The sequence below is a fragment of the Lissotriton vulgaris genome, chromosome 4_1 (assembly GCF_964263255.1).
Source record: "Lissotriton vulgaris chromosome 4_1, aLisVul1.2, whole genome shotgun sequence".
NCBI classification, from domain to species: domain Eukaryota; kingdom Metazoa; phylum Chordata; class Amphibia; order Caudata; family Salamandridae; genus Lissotriton; species Lissotriton vulgaris.
This window is the reverse complement of record NC_141691.1, coordinates 172,028,932-172,052,035: the sequence shown is the minus strand read 5'-3', so window position 1 is coordinate 172,052,035 and position 23,104 is coordinate 172,028,932. Positions and strand designations below refer to the sequence as shown.

At 43.9% G+C, this 23,104-nt stretch overlaps 1 protein-coding gene across 1 annotated transcript in view; it reads left to right on the top strand.

Annotated features, from left to right (window-relative positions):
* The first annotated feature begins 1,373 nt into the window (after nt 1-1,373).
* VBP1 (VHL binding protein 1) overlaps nt 1,374-23,104 on the top strand; it is a 62,675-nt gene continuing 40,944 nt past the window's right edge. Inside the window, exons 1-2 of the mRNA XM_086918483.1 lie at nt 1,374-1,501; nt 18,290-18,414. Of these exons, the coding sequence (XP_086774609.1) occupies nt 1,424-1,501; nt 18,290-18,414 (203 nt within the window). The 5' untranslated portion in view covers nt 1,374-1,423. The remainder of the gene's footprint in view (nt 1,502-18,289; nt 18,415-23,104) is intronic.

The window sequence follows — 23,104 nt, the reverse complement described above, 5'->3', positions numbered from 1 at the left end:
TTGATTTGCACCCTGACTCTAGGCATTACACGGCCTTCATCACCCAGCAAGGTTTATACCAGTTGAAACGCATGCCCTTTGGACTTGCTTCCTTTGCAGTGTTTTAGATAATTGTGGAGAGCATGTTCAAGGGTATGTCCGGGGTGATGTCTTTTCAGGACGACGTTTTGCTGTTTTGTACCAGTCAAGAACAACACAATGAAAGGTTGCACTCTGTATTGTCTATTCTAGAAAGTAAAGGAGTCACTCTGAGCCTCGACAAATGCAAATCGAATAGGTCCACGGTGGAGTATTTAGGTTACAAATTGTCCCATGAGGGGGTGGAGCCCAAGGCCAGTTTAGCCCAGGTGATAGAAAATGCCAGCACCCCTGAGGACAAGGCTCAGTTGAGGTCCTGGGACTCTTTGGGTTTTATGCAAGATACAGTTACCACATGGGGGGCCTCCTCAAGAAAAACTCCATGTTCAAGTGGAATAATGGATGTACGGAAGAATTTATTTTGATTAAAAAAGAGATTGCACATGCCATTCCCTTAAAACCTTTTGATACCAAGGATCATACCATAATCATGACTGATGCCAGTCAGAAAAGTTTGGGTGTTGCACTTATGCAACACAGAGAGGGAAAGGATGAAGTCATAGCTTTTGCATCCAGAGGGTTGAGAGGTGCAGAAGCAACGTATTCTGTTGTAGAACGCAAAGACTCCACATGCTAACACCTTTTGTCCTTCCTTCTGAAAATGCTTATTTAGGGAGGTCACCTTAGTGTTAGAGTTGGGATAGATTTAATGCCTTTCACTGACCAACCCTTAATGCAGAGAAATTTGGTCTAATGCTTCCTGATTTTCTGTATTCTACTACTTGAATTGTGTTGCTTATGCTGCACTGTCTAAACTGGATACCAAATGTGGCTTCATGCTGATTCTTCTGTATTTCTAAACACTTGTGTTGAGGTGTCTCTATGAACAGTTATATTTGGCTTTGTGTAATAAATTAACTAACCTTAAGAAGTTGCCCCTTGCATGCTGCGAAAAAAGAACCATCTGAGTACGGCTCTAGAACGGTCTAGAACGTATTGGCCCAGCCCTTTCATTTGGCTGTAGATGGGATATTAGCATCTTATCGTTTGACACGTGGGTGTCCCGATGCCCGACTTCCTTTTAAAGTCAACTTGCAGTGTTGCTTAGTGTGCAAAACGTTCTTTCTGTTCCAGGCACCAGAATCAGGAAACTCCGGCTGAACAGCAACGTTTTAGCACCCTTTACATCTCCTTTACAGTCGCTCTTCCTCGTTACATGTCTATCACTTCTCTCAACCAATCAGCGCTGGCAGAAGGCGGGTCTCCGGGGCCGTCGCTGAACGCGATATTTTTTTACGTCTTACGACTGTTGAGCGACGCAGGCGTCGTCGTCAGGGCGTGGAAGATGGCAGCCTCCACTGAGACCTGCAATGCTGGCGGCCTGAAGAAGGTGCATCTGGGCATCCCCGAGGCGGTGTTCGTGGTAAGGACTCAGTTTATGCGCGCATGGTTGTGCGGAGAGGAAGTGGGAACTAGGGGCGTTCAGGCAGACCCGCCGTCCCGAGCCTTTCAACCTACTCCATGTTGCTCCGCTGTCTCCTTACAAGGCAGCGCCCTGTATGGCAGAGACGGCATGTGTTTTGCCTCGGTCCTAGAAGGTGCGCCCCCTCCCACACAGCGGTTTGACGTCCTCGTGGGCAGTCGTTAGTGCTTCATAGTTATCTTTATACTTACTGTTTGCTCCTCGACTTCTTTCCACGAAACTGCTTCACAGAGGCAGTGTGGTATCCAAATGCAAGTTGGCATTATTTGTGTATTAGATGCCCGAGTATCATTCCACGTTAGGGGAACTAAAGGGTGGTGTGGCGATACTTACCGTCATTATCTCAAACCATTTCTTTTCATCTGACCCTCTAAAACTGAGATCCATGAAGATATATTTTAATTTGATTGTAGGGTAAATTCGACTAAGTGTGTCGATGAGGTGGCTATCTCATAACTGATAGATTGAGGCCTGTGCGTGTATAACAAAGCAAATTCATCTACTTGTGTTTGGTACTAACGACTGAAGACAGCGAGAAGTTCTGCGAAGCTATGATGCACATATGTTCTCATTCTAACCCGAGTCTCATTTTTTTGTGGGAACGTTTCACATTTGCTTAATTTAACTGCGCTTTGTCAGCAACTCTTTGACAATATTCCATCTCTAAATAAACGTGTTTCATTCTTTGGTCCTTATCATAGTTTTTTGAAGGGATTATATATATATATATATATGGGAATGTATTTTAATTCTATGGATTAAGGTGTTTCCGATGGATTCCTAAAATAGGCTATGGTTTTAGCTACAGGTAACTATGCAGTGCTTTCTTAAATATTTTTATACATTGAGTAAAAAAGAAATGTAAAATGAATAAACTGTCAGATATTTCAATAGTTTTCGCTACATGGCTAGAAGTCATAGTTGGGAGGTGTATGTCGAGACAATAAGGAAAGCATTGCAACTTGCCAGGTTCGTATGAGCCCTGGAAGGTGGATTTAAGATTAGACTGTACCAAAAGTCTTCGCAGCTGAGTTGATAGTCTGTAGCCTGAAACATGTTTTAAGCGTATTTGGAAAGATGGGTACGAATCGAGAATAATCAAGTGAGCAGACCACTGGTGCTAAAATTAAGAGATCATGTGACGGAAAAAAAGATATCCTCAACTGAATTGAACATGTGACATGCAAGCTTGAACATTTAATAAAACCTGTATTGAACCGGGACAGTTATGCAGGTGGTGAGAATTTATGCAACCTCGCTAGGTAAGGTTGGCCGTCGATATATCTATCGATTGATAAGGATGCCCAAGTCTCCATTTTTCTTCATAACTTTTTTATTGAGTCAACAGATATAGTAATTGCAGACATTTCAAAATTAGTGTAGCATACAAGTATCCATATATTGAATATTGACCAGGTGACTATTACATAATTGTTGTAAAACAAAAAATTTAACCATTCGGGTCCGAAAACGACAGTCCTTTACATTTCAAAACTCTGTGCCATATCCTGTAAAATCAGGATATGGCCCTCCAGCTCTTTCCCAAGTCTCCATTTTGCAGCTGCTCCACCTATATGTTAACAAATATCTTGGTGCCTTTACAACTTCCTGGGGTGTCACATGCTTGTACAAGTGAGCAAGACCAGAGCTCCCAATGTGAAGAATCTGGGTGACTGTCATTAACCGTCAGTCTATTCTGGTGACCAGAATACGCTGGTTGTGTGGATGCACGATACTGCTCGTGATAGTGTCGGTTGATTATTGCTGAGAAGAGTGCACCTGTTTAAGTATGAGGAGGGAGTTGCTTATTTGAAAAATGAACTTATTACAAAGTTGCTTTCACGTCATTTCTAGATCACCCTCTACCACATACCTTATGATTTTGCCTGGCCACTTGAGATTATTGGAGTGTGAGCAAGGGTTATAGAAGCACTCAGGGACAATAGCATTTTAATAGCATGAAAACATTTAAGTACCACTTCATAGGGTCTGTTGGTACTTCTCTCCCATTATTAATAGAGGGCATGCTCTTTTAATAACCTCAAGACTAAAGGAAATAACACAAAGTAGTTAGTTGGTGCAGTGATGCGTTTAGTGCTGAAGAGGTGTCTGGTGTGCATCCTTTGTAGGTCTTCTAGTTAGAGAGGACATTGAAGTGAAAATAATGAACTTCTGAATGGTAAACATGCGTTGGTGAACTGATATGCGTACGCGTTACCTGGATCCTTTGTACACATCAGTGAATTTGTAGCTCCAAACCAATTACGTTGTTTTTGTAAGTTTAAATCTGGGTGTCATCTCAGTAGTCTATTGAGAATGTTTGCAGATTTTTGTAGTTTGATCTGTCTACTGGAGGTTAAAAGATGAAGTACTCCACCTGAGAGCTGCATTAACAATATTAGCAACGTAACTAAATATTTCTGATGTCTCTATACTACAGAATTTATGGAGTAATTTTACTGAAGTCTTTCGTTTTTGCCATGCTCTCCTTCCCCCTGATCTGTGTGGTTTTTTTTTTTTTGGGGGGGTGGTTTTGGTGGGGGGTGGAGGATTCGAATTGGACATACACACAAAGTTTGGACTAGAGGATAAAAGTGAGGAATTAAGATGGAGTTGCACTAACACTTTGCATGTTACTGAGTAGGTGTTTCTAACCTAAGCAAAGGTGCACCACTAAATGTCAGCAAACGCACATCAAATTATCAGATCCGTGTTCATAGATGTTTCTTCAAGTTCTTCATTTTATTCCAGAAGTTAAAAAATGATCAAGTTGACATGAACAGCCAACCCGTTTCGTCCAAACAGATGGACTTCTTTAGGGCATCAGTGAGGCACTCCTACAATGTGAAGTCAGAGTTTCTATGGTGGATAAATCAGCAAGCTTCACAAAAGTGAAATTAGCCAAAAACAGGGTGAGTCTGTGATCAGCCCAGAACGGCAGTCCAAAAACGCCTCCTGTAGGGTGGTGTCGGAAAGAACTCTAGACAGTGGTTCTGGGCTTATCACAACTGTAACTGGTGATCGCCCGAATTACATGGTCCATCTTACCCCGGTGTGACTGTTTGAATAATATTATCTGGACCCACACTGTTTCTGGCTAATTTCACTTTTGTGAAGCTTACTTTGCTCTTGTAACAATTACAGTGGATGGGGCCCGCCATCGTCGTTGCTGATTTTATCCACCATAGACACTCTCACATCACATTGCAGGAGTGCCTCATTGATGCCCTGAAGAAGTCCATCTGTTTGGACAAAACGCGTCGGCTGTTAATTTCAACATGATCATTTTTAAACTTTTTGAATAAACAAAGGACTTGAGAAACATCTCTGAACACTGATCTGATAATTTGTTGTTTTTGCTGACCTTTTAGTGGTGCACCTTTGCTTATGTTAGAAATTTTTAAATTCCAGTACTGGATAGCACCGCTAACTGTGTGCACACAACAGTGGGTACTTCCCAATATGTGCATGACAATTAGGGATGGCAGATCAGGAGCTAGTTCTGTGTAGGGTTCCACTGTCGTCGCTTGTCTTCGTTAATGAGTAGGTGCTTTGCTTGAAATAAAGTTTAGTATGATCAGGGACCTAGTAGCCTGATTTTGTACGCAGAAACCAAATTGTTTTTCCTGACACCACCCGATAATCTTCTGCTGCGGGTTGTAGTTTATTTTATTGAGTGCATTTATTAATAACAATTCCTGTATCTTATGTACAACTGTTTGTCCGTGAATTGATAAATTGTAATGCCAAACTCTCAATATATACTAACTGGTTCTAGAGCATTTTGAACAGTGTAGGCTACGACATTCAACTCTGGAGGATGCTGCATACCAGAAGAGGTAAACCATTTTTAAACATTATCTCTAAAGTCCAGTCTGTTTCCCAGAAGAACCAGTTATTTCTTGTGATCTGATTTATTGAAGGCTGTAGAAAGAGCTTGTAAGTTTGAGGACAGTACTGCCTTTCATGGAGAATGCACTTAATTTTATCTTGTCTTTCAGTGTAGCTGTTCTGATACTGAAACACTCTAGACATATTATTATTATTATGGGCATCGCGCAGAGAAAAGCGCAAACGTTATGCATGGAATGCAAAACGTTCGCCCACTGTAAATTACTTGTCACGTTAGTCTGTTTTTTTTCCTAACATTTATTTCCCTTTGGTAGTGAGTTTGCTGTGAAACAAATGTGCCTAACAGTCATTATCTCAAAGATCTGACATTTGAAAGGCATTGTGAATAAAGGGAGCTTGCACATTAAGGTCACACCATGTTTGGTTCTACTGGTTCTACATTTTCCAAAATATGTGGCATTATGAGGATTCCCTGGGAGCCAGGCTTCACTGAGGCCAAAACTGTAGTACTATCACTTGTTGAATCTCCATTTTTTTTAAAATCTGTTTTATTGAAACACTTGACATACAGTTACATTTCTCGTGTGTAGAATTCAAAGGGGAAACAGCGATTTGAGTAGCTCGTACAATATCTGAGCGAATGTTGACGACGGTTGAAAACCCAGTAAATGCACTCATTAGCGTATAACACAATCAGCTGTAATGGGGACAGTCTCTGCATTCACCACAATGGACACTCCGTCATTGTATTACAACTTATTTCGCAGTGTCGATCTCACCAGAACATCTGGTCCTGCCCTTCAAGACGGGCATTCTTCTGGCCAGCTGTACCCCTGTTGCCTACAACCCTCCGGCCAGTGATGCAACGTGTTGTTCCTCAATGGTGTATATAACCAACCAGGCCCGGTGCCGGGCGACGTATGTGAGTGCCGTGGGCTGCTAGAATGCTCAGTGTAGTCGTGGTGTGGTAGAGGGTTGCGGCAGGGGCCGCTATGTGTGCTACAACCTCGTGCTTGTTCGTCGTGTGCAGGAAAGTGAAAATTTGTTTGAGAAAGGCAGAACCAGCGTAGTCGACCTGGGGGCGACAGTTGCTGCAAATACCTCTGACCCAACCGGGGGAAATAGGAAAGAAATGGGGGGTGTGATGAACCTTAACTCGGGAGGGGGGAGGGGGTGCTGCAGTATGGGTCCTGACGTGCTAGGTCCGGGTAGATGGCTATGCAGGGTGCTGGCGTCAAGTGTTCGCGGGGCGACGGTTCGGGTGGTGTGTGTAAGCTCTAAGGCCCAGGGCGGGGTTGCACCGTTGGAGTCGGCCGTGTGTGTGGCCCCTTCCGACTAGGGGGGGGGGGGGGCCGAGAGAGAGGCTGCGGGGGTGGTAGCTTATGTCTGTATGTGTGCGGCTCTTGTTTCTCCCTATTGCTATGCATCATTCTACCCAAACGTGTCCCTTCATTCCATTGGGGGGGAGGGGGGCGAGTTGGCTATCATCTCACATCACCCCTTTATCATGGCAGGCCTTGGTGAATGCTTGTAGGAAGCCCTCCCAAATCTGGGCTATCGGGATGGCCCTCCGTCCCGCTGTTTCTTTCCTGCGTAACACTGTGCCCTCTGCGGTCGCCCAGTAAATGAGGGAGGCACTCCAGTGTTTCGTCTGTGGTGGGCCCGTGGCTTTCCAGTGACGTGTTATGAGCCTTTTGGCGGTTATCAGTCCCAGATCCCAGAACCTCGTGTGGGCTTTGTTGTGTTTCGTTCTGGTAAGTAGGCCCAGCACACAGGTGTCCCAATCGTGACGAAGTTCCATTGCCGTCCCTTTCGTCAACAGTGTAGTGACATCTTGCCAGTACGTCCGCAGTTCGGGACATGCCCACAGCATATGTAGGAGATCTGCATTTAGCAGCGCGCATCGCGGGCAGCTGGAGGTATCTAGGCCGAAATAGCGGTTGATCTTGTCCGGGGACAGGTATGCCCTGTGTGTGATGTATAATTGTATTATTTTGAATCTCGAGTTGCGGGGAATGTGTTGCGGGCCTTCCAGGATCCTCTCCCACTCCTTATCTGACCAGTCCCTCCCCCTGTCAGTTGTCCACCTGTCCCTTAGTGACTGCAGTGAGCTTGTGGTGTGGGACCTTAGCGCTTGTGTTAGCCAGTGTATTACGTGCGACCCTGCCTCCATAACGTGTAAGTATTGTATCAAGAGGTGTGTCTGAGGTTCCTCAGTCATGTCGCCCCAGTTTTTCGTTAGGACCCGGATCAGAGATGCCACTTGTTGAATCTCCATGACAAAGTGTACAGAGTGAATGCTCTACATCGGGTTTTCATTTGTACTATCTCAAGTATAGACACACGTTGATGTAGTACCATCTTGAAAGAGAAGGGTGGGATGGCTGACTAAGGGAGAGAAGGGGATCGGCTATAGGCCATTGTCAATATCTCCTGCAACTTCTTATGTCTAAAATTTATCTGCAGGACCTCAAACATTAACAATTCTACTAAGCTTACAAGTCTAGTCAATCAAGTTAGTAGAACCAACAGGGCTCCACTGTACCTTTTTTATTTAGACACATTTTTATATTCCAAGTACAGTAGTAAGCTGGAGCTAGTTTCTCAATCAACTAATGCTTCCATTGCAGAAATCTGTATTTGGACCCCCCCACCCCTGTCTTCGTCACAGGTTTCAATCTCAGCTGGTCATTCATTGTTTTATCGTACTGCAGTTGTTGGAAAATAAATAACTACTACTTGCCAATATTTTGGGTTACGTTGAACTTCTATTGTCGGTCACTAGTGGCAAGCAACCACTCTACTCTTACCGTCTTGTGTTTTTACACTTGAATACAACCGTGTCCCATATGTGTTAGTAACAGAGAAGGCCACAAAATGCTCAGTGAAAAAGTTGAGTTGCTTGGAATTTAGGATTTTTATGGGATCAGGGGTTGCTCTCTTTGAATCAGCCAGTGCAACGTATTAGCCTCAGACATTTCTTAAAACTAAATACCGGGGTCCAATGGGCGTGAATAGTTGGTCCAGGGTGCTGTACTTTGCATCGATACTGATACCCTTTCTTACCCAGAATGCTCTGCAGTTTTCAAACTTTGAGTAAAAGAAGAGAATTTCCTCAGTTATGTGAGTGGAATTGTTGTGGAAGTACAAAAGTCGCAGTCCCACGGTTCCAATACTTCTCTAGATTCAAAATGTAAACCCCCGCTTTGGTCAGTGGGTCTATCAACAAGGACAAGAAAGGCTCACAGTGGAAATGCTTAGAAATAGCTTGAATTGCTAGAAAACCAAAAGCCGAGTGTAATCCAGGGTGGTGGGGTTTGCATGGATCGGAGCACGTTCAGTTTCCCAGAATGCACTAAAAGCAACAACTATGATTCTGATGGGGATGATGATAGTGTTGGGTCCTGGGCTGACTTACACCCAGAGAACCCTACAGTCACCGGGCATGAACAAGATGACACCTTTTCTTTTCCATAATTTAACACTATGGCCTTGAAATCCAGTTTCGCCTGTGTCCATGGAAAACGTTTAAGCGCAGTGTTGGCCTGTGCTCAGGGTATTCACCAGATCATTTCTGAACACGGATTGTGGTGTTTTTGGACTTGGAAGGCTGCTCAAAATGCCTTTGTCATAGTGGTGCAAGGCTACAGCCTTTGCCAGGAGTTAAGCAGCATGAGGGCAACGATGGGAGCATTCAGTGTCGTGATCATGCCTTTTTACCCGTGTCACTGAAGGGTGGCCTATAGATTCACCTATTTGAAGTTATGCTGTAATTATTCAGTCAGTACTCGTTCAGCGAAGTAGGCCTTAGGACATGCACGATAGGTGGTTCGTTTGGCCACGAACTATGGACGTCAGGACGGGCTGTTGAGCGTGCACGTGCTTGTGCGTCCTGGCAGTGGTGAGGACGCGGGCTGTGGGCGGAGCGGAGTGGAGGCGGCTGCAGCTGCGGAGGTGGTGGCGGCGGCGAGGGCGGTAGAGGCAGTGAAGGCAGGGGAAGACGGCTGGGCCGAGTAAGGTGACCGAGAGAGTGGCTATTGAGTAGCTGACGTCCGGCTGTCATAGACCAACGAACCAAGGTGAGTCCCGAGTCGATCTTAGGACCGCGGACTCCTTGTACGGTTGCGCTGTGCTGTGGTTCAATGACAGTCGGCATCGAGTCAGATCCTGTCCTCTCTACTCAGTGCATCGTGTTCCCAGCCAACCCTGACCCTTGCTTTTGCCCCCGCTTGTCCCCGAATTGCCTCTGACCCGTCTCGGTTTTTCGCCCTATCGCACGGCCCGGTGCAGCGTCATCTGCCTGGGCTGTTATACAGCTCCAGTTCCAGTTGCCCCTAGTCTCTGCTCTGCCCCCTTCTCCGCCCCCCCTTCTGCCGGCTTGCTGCTCTCGGGTGCTTACACGCCCGGTCCTGTCAGGCCTGGTTATGCTCCCCTCGCCCCCACCTATCCCTTGTCGTCACGGCCGCCCCTACTGTCCAGACAGGAACTGGCCTGTGGCGGCTCACTCGGTACCCCCCATACACTGCGTCTCCACCTGGCCTTGGCTTTGGCCTGCTAACTGTGGATGCAGTACTGGGATTGGGGGCCTCTGGAGTCGGGCCTCTGGAGTAGAGGACAGGTGGTTGTGGGCAGTGAACGGTGAGGGGTTGTGTCGGGACAAAGTGAGCGGGGGGGGGGTGCTTGCGCATCACGGCCACCATTAACTGCCCTTGCTGCCCAGGATAAGACAAGATTCAGCATTGCCGGATACACGACCCCTCCTGATCTTTCGGACCTCATCTTGGTTCTGTTGGCAACAAGAGACTGGACGGCAGAGGGCCCATTTGAACTAGTTTTTAATTCACAGGCCTGGTATAACTACGTACAACAACGGAAGTGATGAGATCCGGGAAAATAAGAAAAGCACCTTCGTTACTAAAATGAAAGAAATCAAAACGGCTGGCCACAGACGTGGAGCGTGCCCCAGTGAACCTCACGAAACCACTGACCTCTACGGTCTTATTGAAGGCTCCTAACTCTTTGTCCAATGGATGGCATCATAACAGCAACATGCATTCCTCCCATGTTCAATCCCCGAACGCTTCAAAATCTTTCTATCTTTTGGATTATTTCAAAAAAGCACCTGGTGGAGTCAAGCACCCCCCCGCCCCCTCAAGTCTCCGAGGCAACTATGTATTGTGACTCTCACCGAACTACTGAGCCAAATGTACTCCTGCTTCAACCGCCTCAAACGTTAACCAACAAGCCTGCTTTATTACCGGATATCTTTTCTCTTTGGATCATTAGTTGACGATCAGAACACCGCAACGGAGTGCTTTACGAGGGCCACTCAAAAATTTTCACCAAGTCACCAACCTTCACCATGCCACTCTCTTTCCTCCCACGACACCTGCAAGCAAGAGGCCCGGTCTAACCAACCATCCTCCGCGACTCCCACTTACAACTCTAGTCCCCAATCACCAACCATCGCAAATAGAGAATGTTTTGACTGTTACCACAAAATTCTCTTAATTTTCCCCCAAATTCATACACAAAAAGATTTTGTACCCAATTCCGACGTATTCAGTCCACGCTCACTAGAAGTCCTCTTGAGGGGAGATCAGAGTCAACTAAGTCCCAACAACGACCGAACTCACCTCCATCAGCAGTAACTGTTTTTTCAAAGTACCCACAAAAAACTGACCCAAATGATCAACTGCTATCAGACTTTTTTTTTTCTTTTTTTTAAAAAAAAAAAAATTCTCAAAACTCACCCAATCCTAGACTAAAATTGAGTCACACCCGACCACTCTACAACAACTAGTATCTGGCCTCAATTACTCCAATTGACAGTCACTGCCTTAAATTATGATTCCGATAAATTGGATATGCAGGTTGATCTATTGAATACCTTAGCTCTGTTTACAGCAGGGATCGATTAATAAGCTGGAAAAACTGAATCTAATAATAGGAGCACAATCGTCCTCAAAACTAGTAGTCAGTCTGCTGTTGCTCGCCTACTGTTGATTCTCTCTCCTCGCTTCCAGCTTTTTTAACCAGTGTCATAAACAAAGTTAAGCTGTTGAAGGGAGGCCGAGTAACAATGCCTCGACCAGTCATTTCAAAAATTCCCAAGACTCAACTCCGAACCGGCTACCTTTCCGATATCACCCACAACTGGGACTTTAGTGAGTGGGGAAGCAAAACCTCCCCCCAAACAGACTGACCACCTCCAAGACCGCCACCAAGACCAAGGCTCTTTACCCTCAGTGGCATTTATTCCATCATCGGCTTTATGCCCTCAGACACCCGAGTGGGCAATCTCATTCAACTGGTAACAACGAGGTAGGGTCTTCTGTTAAGCCAACTGCTGTTGCTGCATCCAACCCCGAAATGATAGTCGAATTACCAAAATTATTCCCACTGTTTTCAACCGTTGCTAATAAAAAAAAGCCCTTAAGTGCCACACAACCATCACCAAGTCTCTGTCAAAGCTCCCCCATGGTCAACGTAGCCTTAAATGCCAGTCAACAGACTTCTGCGTGTCGTCATGACCAAAATGCTTTACCCGCGGAAATAGTGGCGCTAGAGCCACAGGTTGGTACTGAAAAAACAAGTGGTAAATCTAACGCACTGATTATAAAGAAGACGACAGATATGATAACTCAACCAGCTTTCCCTTTAAGTCTTCTTCACCCTGAAAAATCAAACACTGGATCCAATCCCTTAAAAGTAAGTTTTAATAACATATCAATTCCATTCAAAGACATCCAGATATCTAGGCAAGGTTCACGAGATTCTCCTCAATTCCACCTGGGATCAGACTTAGGCTCCTTAACTGATAAATGTATTCTGCCTAACCTAAGCCCTAGCACTCAGTGTCAAAAGTGACTTTCAGCATTCCAAAATACTTCTTGCTCCTGAATATAAATCAAAAGGTCAGCATGATATCCTCAACAGATCAAACATAATCAAATTAGTGAACAGTGCCCCGGGTTTTGAGGCTCTGACATCCAACGAAATTGAGTCCATTGAATTTCTTCCACCAAGAGGCCTGCAACCCACTGAGGTAACCCTGGTGACATTTAGATCCGTTACTTGGGCACGACCATTCTTAGCCCAAAAGGATATTTTTCAGAAATGGGGAATTAAAATCCACACTTATTCTACCCCAGGCTATCCCACAGCACTATTAAAGCAGCCAGCCATCCCGACAAGAGCGCAATGCTCAAGGATTGGTGTTAAAAACAGGCCTTATTCAATCCTAAAAAATGCCTTAGGCACAACACAACTGACTGAAAATTCATGGGCTAAAACGCCAAACCTTGAAAAAGCTCAAGATTGGGGTTGGTTTCCGGCCGCCATGTCCCGCAAAAAATCAGACTGACCACTTGGAAAACACTCTGCAGACCCAAATTGCAATGACTCGGTGCAGTCAAGACCTCAATTATCACCTCCTATAAACCTTTTAAACCCCCCAGTTGCAGTCATCCTTTACACTGTGCTCCTGGAACATCAGTGGTCTCCACCAGAAAATGACCAACTTGGAGTCGTACAACTTCATATTTGGGCACGATTTAATAGCCTTTCATGGCCCACCCAAAATTGTCCAGTGATAGGCTTCATTGAATACCTGAAACCTGCAATAGCGACTGTATTCACGGCCACCCCAAAGGTGGTCTGTCGCTCTATGTTTCAAACAACCTAAAAGGCCCGACCGAGCTATTGAATTTTGATGAGGACTGGTTACTCTGAGTTAAAATCAGTTCATGGAGCAAACCGCGATCACTTTTACTTCTTAATGTTTACATTAACCCGAGCACGCGTCCGAAAAAGGAGCATTTAACACGCTTAATCAAAATCGTATGTGACCTGGCTGTGGATTATCCTCATTCAGACTGTATGATCACCAGGGACTTTAACACCAACCTCTTTCAGGGAAACTCTGCTGACTTTGAAGGGCTTTTACCATCCATATCAACAGAAGTAGAGGCACAGTCCAAACCAAGCATGTTGTGGTCTAGGAGAGCTTTGTGTGTTGCAATTTTACAGTGCCGGCTTTTTGGTAATGAACGGTAGATCTCTGAAAGACATTCCACCAAAGTGGTGTTGGACAAACGGTCGCAAACATTCCTATCTTGATTATACCATCTGTAACTTACCCCTGTTCCAACACTTGGTAAACTATAGCATTCACCCCCGATCGGAAAGCGACCATCGCCTTAAGTCGCTACCTTCAATGTAAAGCCAGTGTATCATAAATCCGCTCAACAACTTGCAAAGGAACTTACACCGAAAACCTTAAACAACTAAGATGGAGTGAAGACATCTGCACTAACATTATGAAGGAATGTTTGGCCTTTACAACAGGAGGCATTGACCTGGCGGCCTCCCCCACTGTTTCCTGGTCCATCTTCTGTTCCCATTTGATAAACCTTTTTCCATCTAAACAGCATTCCCATAAGGCTTCTTTCAGTCCCCAGTTTTCGATCTCAAGCCAAACTATGGCACTGAAGAAATCTAGAAACAATGCCTTGCTCACTTTTTAAGAAATCTCTTGGGAACAGTAAGCTCTTGAATGTGTACAAAACCGCCCCAAAAAAATTTTAGGCAGGCTCAACAAAAAGACAAACGACTTTACCTAGGCCAATTCTGGTGTAAACTACTATGGGAGAGCAAAAATCGCAACCCAAGAAAATTTTGGGCCCTAATCCATCGTCGAAACTCTAGATTACCCACCTCTGGGTGTGCAAATATTGCCGAAGCCGACTGGTCTGCCTTTTTGATTGACCCCTTTAGGGCCACAGAGGGAACAGCCTCTACAGACATATGTTCTTTCAATCCCACGAAAGTAAGCCAGAGCAAGGGCTGGAGCAGTTCCACTGAATTTTCAGAATCTCAAAGTTTAGGATCTGCAGATCTCAAGAAATGGTCACCAAAGTACTAATAAAAGCAAGATCAGATGGAGCGCCTAGCCCAAATGGTCTACCACAGATTTTGGTCAAAACCAATATAAACCTTTGGTCAGGATATTTAACTACTCTTTTCAACTTTGCATTTAGAAGTTCACCCATACCGGATTCTTGGCGAGGCGCAATAATCCATCCGATCTACAAGTCCGGCTCTCACGCGTCTTCAAACAGCTACAGACTAATTGCCCTTCTAGACATTTAAGCAAAGTATTACGCAAGTATTCTACTGGAGGAACCGAGAACCTGGGCAGAGCAGAATAACTGGATCCAAAGGAACCAAACTGGCTGCACTTCAAATTCTGGCACCATGACTAACCTACTGACACTGTCTATAATTGTTGATAATGCACTTATTACATCTAGGGCTGTTTTTTGCTGCTTTGTAGGTTTTAAAGACGCCTTTGACCGGGTCCCCAAGGCTGCTCTTTGGGTAATGCTAAAAAATGGGGGATCCCAGCTAAACTTCTGGAGGCGATTATCCAACTGCACTCCAACAGATGGATACAAGTCAAGCTGGGGACTAGCACACTTCTCTCTCGGAAAATCATGACAACTAGAGGTGTCAAACAGGGATGTGTGCTAGCCCCATTACTCTTCAATTTGTTTATAGCAGACTTACCAGCCACCCTAGAAGAAATAAACAGCCATCCTCCCAAGATTGGTGGTGCGTCAATAAGTAACCTTTTTATATGCAGATGACTTTGTCCTTTTTAATCTCACCCGGGTAGTGCTGCAAAGGCTACTAAACAAACTACAAAGCTACACCACCATGAACACTTTAGAGGTTAATCTAAAGAAAACCCAAGTGGTTATATTTGGCAGAAAACGCAACCACGTTGGTGGATGGCTATACAACAATATGAGTCTTACAATAGGAAAAACATATAAATATTTAGGGGTCAACTTTGACTCTAGGGGTACCTTCGCCAAACAACGTAGCGAAATATCAATAAAAGCCATGAACCTTCAGGTGAACCTTTCTAAGCTCTCAAAAAAACTGTCTGGTCAGAGTCTATCACCACTGTTGGAAGTCCTGAGAGCAAAAATCGGGCCTACCCTGTCGTATGGCATTGAAATTGTTTGGGGAAAACTAAACACCAACGTAAACCAACAGCAAGGCAGTTTTTAAAATCGGCATTAAAAGACTCATTCGAATGAGGTCCCTAATCACTGATAAAGCTCACTTTGCTAAACGTAGACACGCATGGGCAATAATGAATTCTTATGGGCTGGCCTCTCCTCCTTCTTATCTGTCCTGCACTTATCCCCTGTACTTAAAAATTAGCTTTATGGCTCTTAGATTGGGTGACTGGCAATTTTTAAAGGATTTACCCTCCTGGCACCGAACGTCCGAAGATCTACTGTGCAGAGGGTGTGGCAAGACGGCTGAAACTCTGGACCATGTAGTATGTCTTTGCCCTGCTCTGCTGCCACAGCGCAGACTAAAATTGAAAATTGAGTATAACAGGCTGGGAATCCGGACCCGTAGACAGGCAATTATCACAGCTCTGACTCCTGAAAATACAGCTTTAAACATAGCCCGTACAATTTTTATTCGTTATGCATACTGTAATTTCACTCAGTAACTGGAAGGGCCTGCCAATGCTTTTTTAAACAAACCAACATGGGACAAAGCTAGATTTTAGTACCAATATTGATACATTTTTCTTCTTTAAAAAAAAAAAAAGCAGTTCCATCACATTTGAGTTATTTTAACTGTTTATTTATGTATATGCTTGTATGTACTCCACTTTTATATTATATTTTTTAAAATCAAATAAAGTATACATTACTATCAAGTTCTGCTGCTATGTGTGTAATTCACCCTTGGCCTAGATTGGATTGGTGTGGTACTGTGCCATGTGTGTTATATACATGTGCTTGGTGTGTATGTACATACACAAAGGGGGTGAATAGAGTAGACCACGCAAACAAAACACAGAACATAAACGCCCCAATCAGGCAAATTGCTCTGTTTGGAAAAACTGCCCTCACTCACATACCGAAGTACTTGACATGCTTCATCATTGGGCCTACTCTATTCACCCCCTTTGTGTATGTACATTTGAGACTTCTGGGGGTCTGGGGTGGTAGGGTCTAAGCTTATATGACCCTCACCCCTCTTCTGTGTGGAACACTTGGTGTGTATGTGCCTGTGAATGGTACAACACATGGAAGGTTCTGGGTTTCATTTTAGGAGATCAAGGTCTAACTGGAGAATGTAGAGGAATCCCTCCTCCAAGACAGATTTGTGGATTGCTGCATTCCTGTGAAATACTGGGCATGCCGGTAAAACACCAGCAGGTGGCAGTCTTGGTTGCGAGGCATATTGTGGCTGACCAAGAACAGAAGGGCTGGGAGACCTCCCATTAGTTGGCGTTCCTTGTTGCTGTCATTTGCGTACTTCTTATGCTTGTCAATCTTGTACTTCTCCCTCCCATGGAGCATTGCCTCTTTACAGTCTCTTTGATTGGCTGGTATTGCTGCTTCCACTTCCTTTTCTAGCACCACTTTTTTCTTTTGTGTGAAGCATTCGATTAGTGTTATCAATCCATCCTCTTCCCTTGTATACATAGCTCCCCTGCACTCCATGTTACTCTGTTGCCTGATTGCTTCTCCCTGCATCCTCTCTTGCTCTCCCCTATATACTTCTCTCCATTGCTTCCCTCTTCCACGCTCCATGTTACTTCCCCCCTAACCACTGTTTGCTTTCGTTCCCACATTCCCACTTGCTTTTGTGTCCTTTGGCAAACCAAAGGCAAAGACAGGCCATGCATGTGAGACCTATTAGCTTATTTTATGTGTAATGAAACTTAAGCTGAGACTTCAAACCTACCAGATTGTAAAATCTAAATTGAAGAATAAATATATGAACAATGAGGGCATTTTGGGTCTTCCATTGAATGTATTTTATAAGGGGTAAGTTCTCTATTGCATCTATTTTGTCTGTGTTTGGGAATATTGTGCTTATGGCTTGTGAGGGATGGTTGCACAGCATTTGCTGTTTGAACTATACTCTGCTCTGTGTCTGAGAGCGAAGTCTGCACTGCTGCTGGGTATAGTGCATCCATTCTTTGTGGTAATGAAGCTTGAGGAATTGGTTTTCAGTGTTCAAGTGGCAAAACTAATGGCTTTGGAAGTGCTTGGTTTTACTGTTGGTCTCTAAATTCTAATGTTTCTATTAGTTTGGGTATGCTTTATTTTCCATGTGATGAAAGCAGTATTATTGCACATCATTTAAACTTTTTTTTAGATTAGGGCAAGCTGTACTTAAACGTACTTGAGCAGAATGAGACATCTTGCTAACATGCATGCTGGGCAACAGAGGTAGGGCATACAGATCATAGATTTAATCAAATCCATTGCGAATATGGTTTTGGCTAAACGTTATCTATTTTGCAGAACCTTGGCAGAAAATGTGTAACATTGTGCTTCGGACCATGATCGCTGATGCCACCAAATATTAGAGACTTTGGCACTTAAAAACATGTTGATTGAGAAATTGTGGCTGTCCTGTAAATAGCTGTTTATCAGTTTTGTGTGTCAAACTGAAAGAATAAGAGTAATTGTAGTTGGTATGGATGGAGAATTTGCCATGTAGCTTTTAGGCAGTCCCCATTAAGTTCCTTCTCAAAATTAGTTTTACTAAATCCTTCATTGTGTGTGGATTTTTTGGGGGGCAGAGGGACAGGGGCATGGAAGTTTTCCTGAGTGGCAGGTGGGTGGCGAGGGACTAATGCTGAGACAACTGGTGCTGAAGTCAATGCTGTAAGTAGATCTTCTGCCTGCCATTTGGGTGAATGTTATGAAGATCCCAAGCACTTGCTCTGTATTCTAACGTGCAGCAATCCTCTGAAATATCAACTGTAAAAGTATGACTGAATTAATCCCCCCCCCCCCCCCTACCCTGTGTTTTTTTTAAAAGGAGGATGTTGAATCTTACATGAAGCAACCAGGGAATGAGACAGCTGATCTAGTACTCAAGAAGTTGGATGAACAGTATCAGAAATATAAATTTATGGAACTTAACCTTGTTCAGAAAAAAAGGAGGTAGGTTTTTACATTTGTGAATGTTCATACTGGTTAATTAATGGTTGCAAGAATTCCGATGTATTTTAATCACCAAGTCTAGTAAATTTATTAGAGGTATTCTTGCGTTTTTGTCTCTTGCCTGTCCACCGCATTCTTGGCCTGGAAACGACTACAAAGGCTACTAAATCGAATGTGTTGCATTTATATTTTAAAATACTAGTCGGCCTCATCCTCTTAGTGTATGTACATCATCACCAGTGCCAAATGTTATGGATCAGGAACCTGGTTTTGACACACTGCAATTTCATAACAGAGGTCCTTGCTTGCAACACCCTTTATATTTATGCTGTTTTTAACCTTTGTTTTCCATTAGCTTGAGTAGCTTATCCACTAACAGGGTAGCTTTATGCAGAGTGTACCCTAGCAGCAACGGCTTTCAGCTGCTGATGCTCGTAAGCTTAGAATCTCTTGTTTGAGGGATAGTAATATGGTGAATACATATACGCTATGATATCTGTAACTTGTATCAAGATTGCACCACATTCCAATTCATATACAGTCAGCTTAAATCATAACCAGTCCATTTTCATGAGATGGTTCAGAGGTCATCTTTTATTATTTTTATTTTCTCTCTTGTAGAAAAACAGCCAACACGTTTAGTTCTGTAAACAGAACTTCTTCAGGGCTGTAAAGTTAAAACATATAAAACACCACATATAATAACAATAATAAATACAAAAAATATATATATATGTGTATATGTTTGTATTTATTATTGTTATATGTGGTGTTTTATATGTTTTAACTTTATAGCCCTGAAGAAGTTCTGTTTACAGAACGAAACGCGTTGGCTGTTTTTTTCTAAAAAAAAGAGAAAATAAAAATAATAAAAGAACCACATTTAACATAACACACACATCGTAGATAAATACATATAAAACAACATATCTTGCATATTGCATACAACCAAAGGATGAAAAAACCTTGGTTCTGTATATGCATAAGGGTATATTTCATACATGACCATACACCCAATAACCACATCCTATTGGCATAATGCTATCAAACAGATGAGGGTTTACAAAGTCAACATGGGACACGAAAAAGAAATGGCACTCTCAATGACACAATTTATAAAAAGTAATTCGATCTGACACTTTCATAACAGCCTTTTAGCTTCTTCTACGCAACCGTATACAAATGATCAGCATCGCAAACAAGTGCAGATTGTAACTTGCTTATATCTATCTGGTAATCCCTTGGGGCATTATTCTCAATCGGTACTCAAAAGAATATTTCTTAATGAAACCTTGCTAAAAGGCTTAATATGAAAGTGTCAGAATGACTTTTTATGAATTGTGTTTATGTGGTGTTTTTATATGTTTTAACTTTACAGCCCTGAAGAAGTTCTGTTCACAGAATGAAACGCGTTGGTTGTTACTTTTCTAAAAGAGAGAAAATAAAAATAATAGACATCTGAACCATCTCATAAAATGAACTGGTTATGATTTGGCTGACTGTATATGAATTGGAATGTGGTGCAATCTTGATACAAGTTACAGATACAATTGACCCTGAGGGATAAGGGTGGTGCCTTGGGACAGACGGCACTTTTGAAGTTTGCACACAATATTATCTCTCCCCTAAAAATATTTGGTATACCTTCTGAGTTGGTGCCTATGGTAGGCTAATTGGTCCACTGTCCGTTTTTTGTGTTTTATATACGCTATGATACTGTGAGTAGAAAATACACCCCACGTCCTTGCTTGCATACATAGTAAGGTTCTACTGATTCCACAGGAGTTGTTGGATTTTATTATGGCGAAGAGTCCGGAGATGAGTTCTGCATCCTTCCAGCGCGTGCAACCTACCCAGGTAACTTCCTTGTCTTCCAACAGGATATCACCCTCACAACTCCGAGACAACCTCTGGACTGTTTTATGATCCGCATGGACTGTACTTTCTGTATGAATCACATCCAGTTGTCACAGGCCAGGCAAGTGACACCAATGAACCGCCAGGAATGAAATACTCCAACTTTGACTGGGAATAGTCTTCCTCCTGGCAAAGGCACTACTGATCTGTTGCACAGAGTAGTCTGGCAAGTCTTCTTTCCTGGGTGTGGATAATGACCAAGTACTGGTTCACTCTACTGATTCCTCCAAATTTCTTCCTTAGTTGCGTGTTGTAGTCTCAGCCTAACCTAAGCTGATCTATATTCTTGATTTTCATGCTGGTATAAAGCACAACTCTCACTCTTGCCACCATTGAGATGGGGTTGCTACGAGTTGAATCATAGGTGGTATATACCGCCAAGTGTTTGAACACATCATCTCAACCAGTCATACTCCCAAACTTCAAGAGGTGCAAAATGAAGCAGTCACCTAACGCACGCTGGTCTTTCAGAACCCCAGCTACATTATTGTTGAGGTCACCCTCCTATAACCCTGCCATCCCACCTTCTACTTCAGTACTTGAAGGAGCACTGCACCTTTCACGCACATCCTCTTGAGAATTTTTTGCCATTGGAGGGTGCTTCCTCAGTGTTCAGTCACATCTGGGTTCTCCCCTATCTCCCCGACTCCACCTGTCTTTTACCTTTTAGGAAAAGTAGACTCTAATGATAGACAGGAAAGACTCATCTGCTCCATTTGACCTTGTGAATACACCCCAGGAACCAGAATGGATCTGGCGCTGTCTGCTTTGTCTCACCCTGAAAGTGATTTTGTAGCCACATATATGCTCTACTTCAGAATGCTGACAGTAGTTCCTTTTTTTACGCAACACCTTGGGATGCGGATCTGGTGCTCACTATCTTGTCCTTTTGTGGATTTTTTTGATTATTATTTTTCTCTTCTGCGTTCAATGGATTTTGTCCCACTGAAGACTACAGGATTTAAACCTTGTAGAGACTGTCACAAGCTGATGTCTGTGACAGATACCCATCGCCGAAGACCCATAAGGGAAGGTCCGGTCGAAGTAGAGGATGCTGACTTGGTCCTGTTTTCAAGGCTATTCCTATGAAAGGTTCTCTTCATACTGTCATTGGGGAAATCAAAAAAGAAACACAAGAAGTAAAAGGGTGACACTCCGCCCTCCCACCCCCGCTCCCCTCGTCCCTTCACTCTCGTTAGAAGTTGGAAGCACAGCAATGTGCGTTTCGGTCTGCTGGACAATCTTTCATAGCTCGTACTGATGCAATCCAATTCACGTGCCTGACTCCGAACTGGACTTCAAACCCATTCCTGCAATCATTGCTGGCCCCTCGTGAAAAGACTCCTGCACGGATGCTTCTAGAGGTAGACCCCATTGTCTCCTTGGACGCAAAAGCAAACCCAGCATGACTTCTGCCAAAGCACACTCTCCACAGCCTATGACGCAACCAGCCCAGCCTCGTTTTGATGTGGATAATACTCTGCTTTTATCTAGTATACTTCACGTTCCTGTCACTTCAGACTCTGAACACCATAAACGTGGTGATGGAGATGTATCCAATATTTATAGTGAGGTCAATCTTTTCGGGGACCTTCAGGACGTCAAACGCTAGACACTTTCCCAGATACTGGGTCGAGCTCTTCTCTTGGTCCATCCAGAGAAGAAACTGCTTCTTTTGCTGTGGTGATCAGACGGGCTGCTGAAGTTCTTGACCTACATCTCCTGTCTGTTTAATAAAGCCCCGACAGCCACACTGACAGACAACTAGATCAATCCTTGCTGATCGGTCAACCGACAGTTTCCCAGAAGGCACAGACCTACCCCAGATGATCCTCCTTTCCTGCAACACCCTATCCCTGAAAGTGCGGTGGTCCAAACGTCTACAAGTAGGCTTGCGCCCATCTCATTCCCTACGACCACTACTGATGGGGATTTAAAGTGCCTGCAGGCATTCAGAAAGAAAATGCTTCGTTAGTGCAGTATATGCCAGTTGCCTTCTGGGATGATACTCGCATGCGTTCTGGAAAATGGTCAATGACCGCTTTGCCTACAGTCCTTGATTAACACACCAACCATGAACAGATCATTCAGAATGGTCAGGACACTCAAAGTAAGTCATCTACTCTGGGATGGACACCACTGACTACTTGGGCAGAGTGGTGCTTAATGCACCTGCCATTTGATGGATTCCAATCCTTTGAAGATGATGCAGACTCTGCCTTGGAGCACCTCAAGGAAAGCAGGACTAAGGTGTGCTACCTAGGGTTTTTTTGGTGCCCCTCTGGCAGTATCTCTGACCGTTTCAACCCTTTAGATGCTTCAGAAGGCACAAAGACAATGCCATTGTCGTCCTCCACAGCACCAGACCCCCCCCCTCAGTCCTTTTTAAGGCCCGGGTCGGGGATCAAATTGGCAACCTCCAGGCTTTCGGCATCAATGCACTGCTCATTTTGGCTACTGCCACAAAGCCATTTACCTTGCCCTCTGCGCTACACGGTGACCATAACTGAGCAGAATAAGGTATTGCCTCCAAGGAATATTCCACTTCTTTTCATATCCACTGTGTATTCCACCAACACCAGAGCAGCTGTCGAGGACCATTTGTCCATGTTACTGCAGTATGTCTCTGCTCCTTTAGACAAAGGAGCCATAGAGAGAGTCACTGCATTGGAAATAGGGAATGTGTTAATCCTATTTTCTCGTTAGACGGCGTCTCCCTATTTTACGATGGATTGCATTTGATGAAAGGGGTAAACAACTACTTGTATTTCGA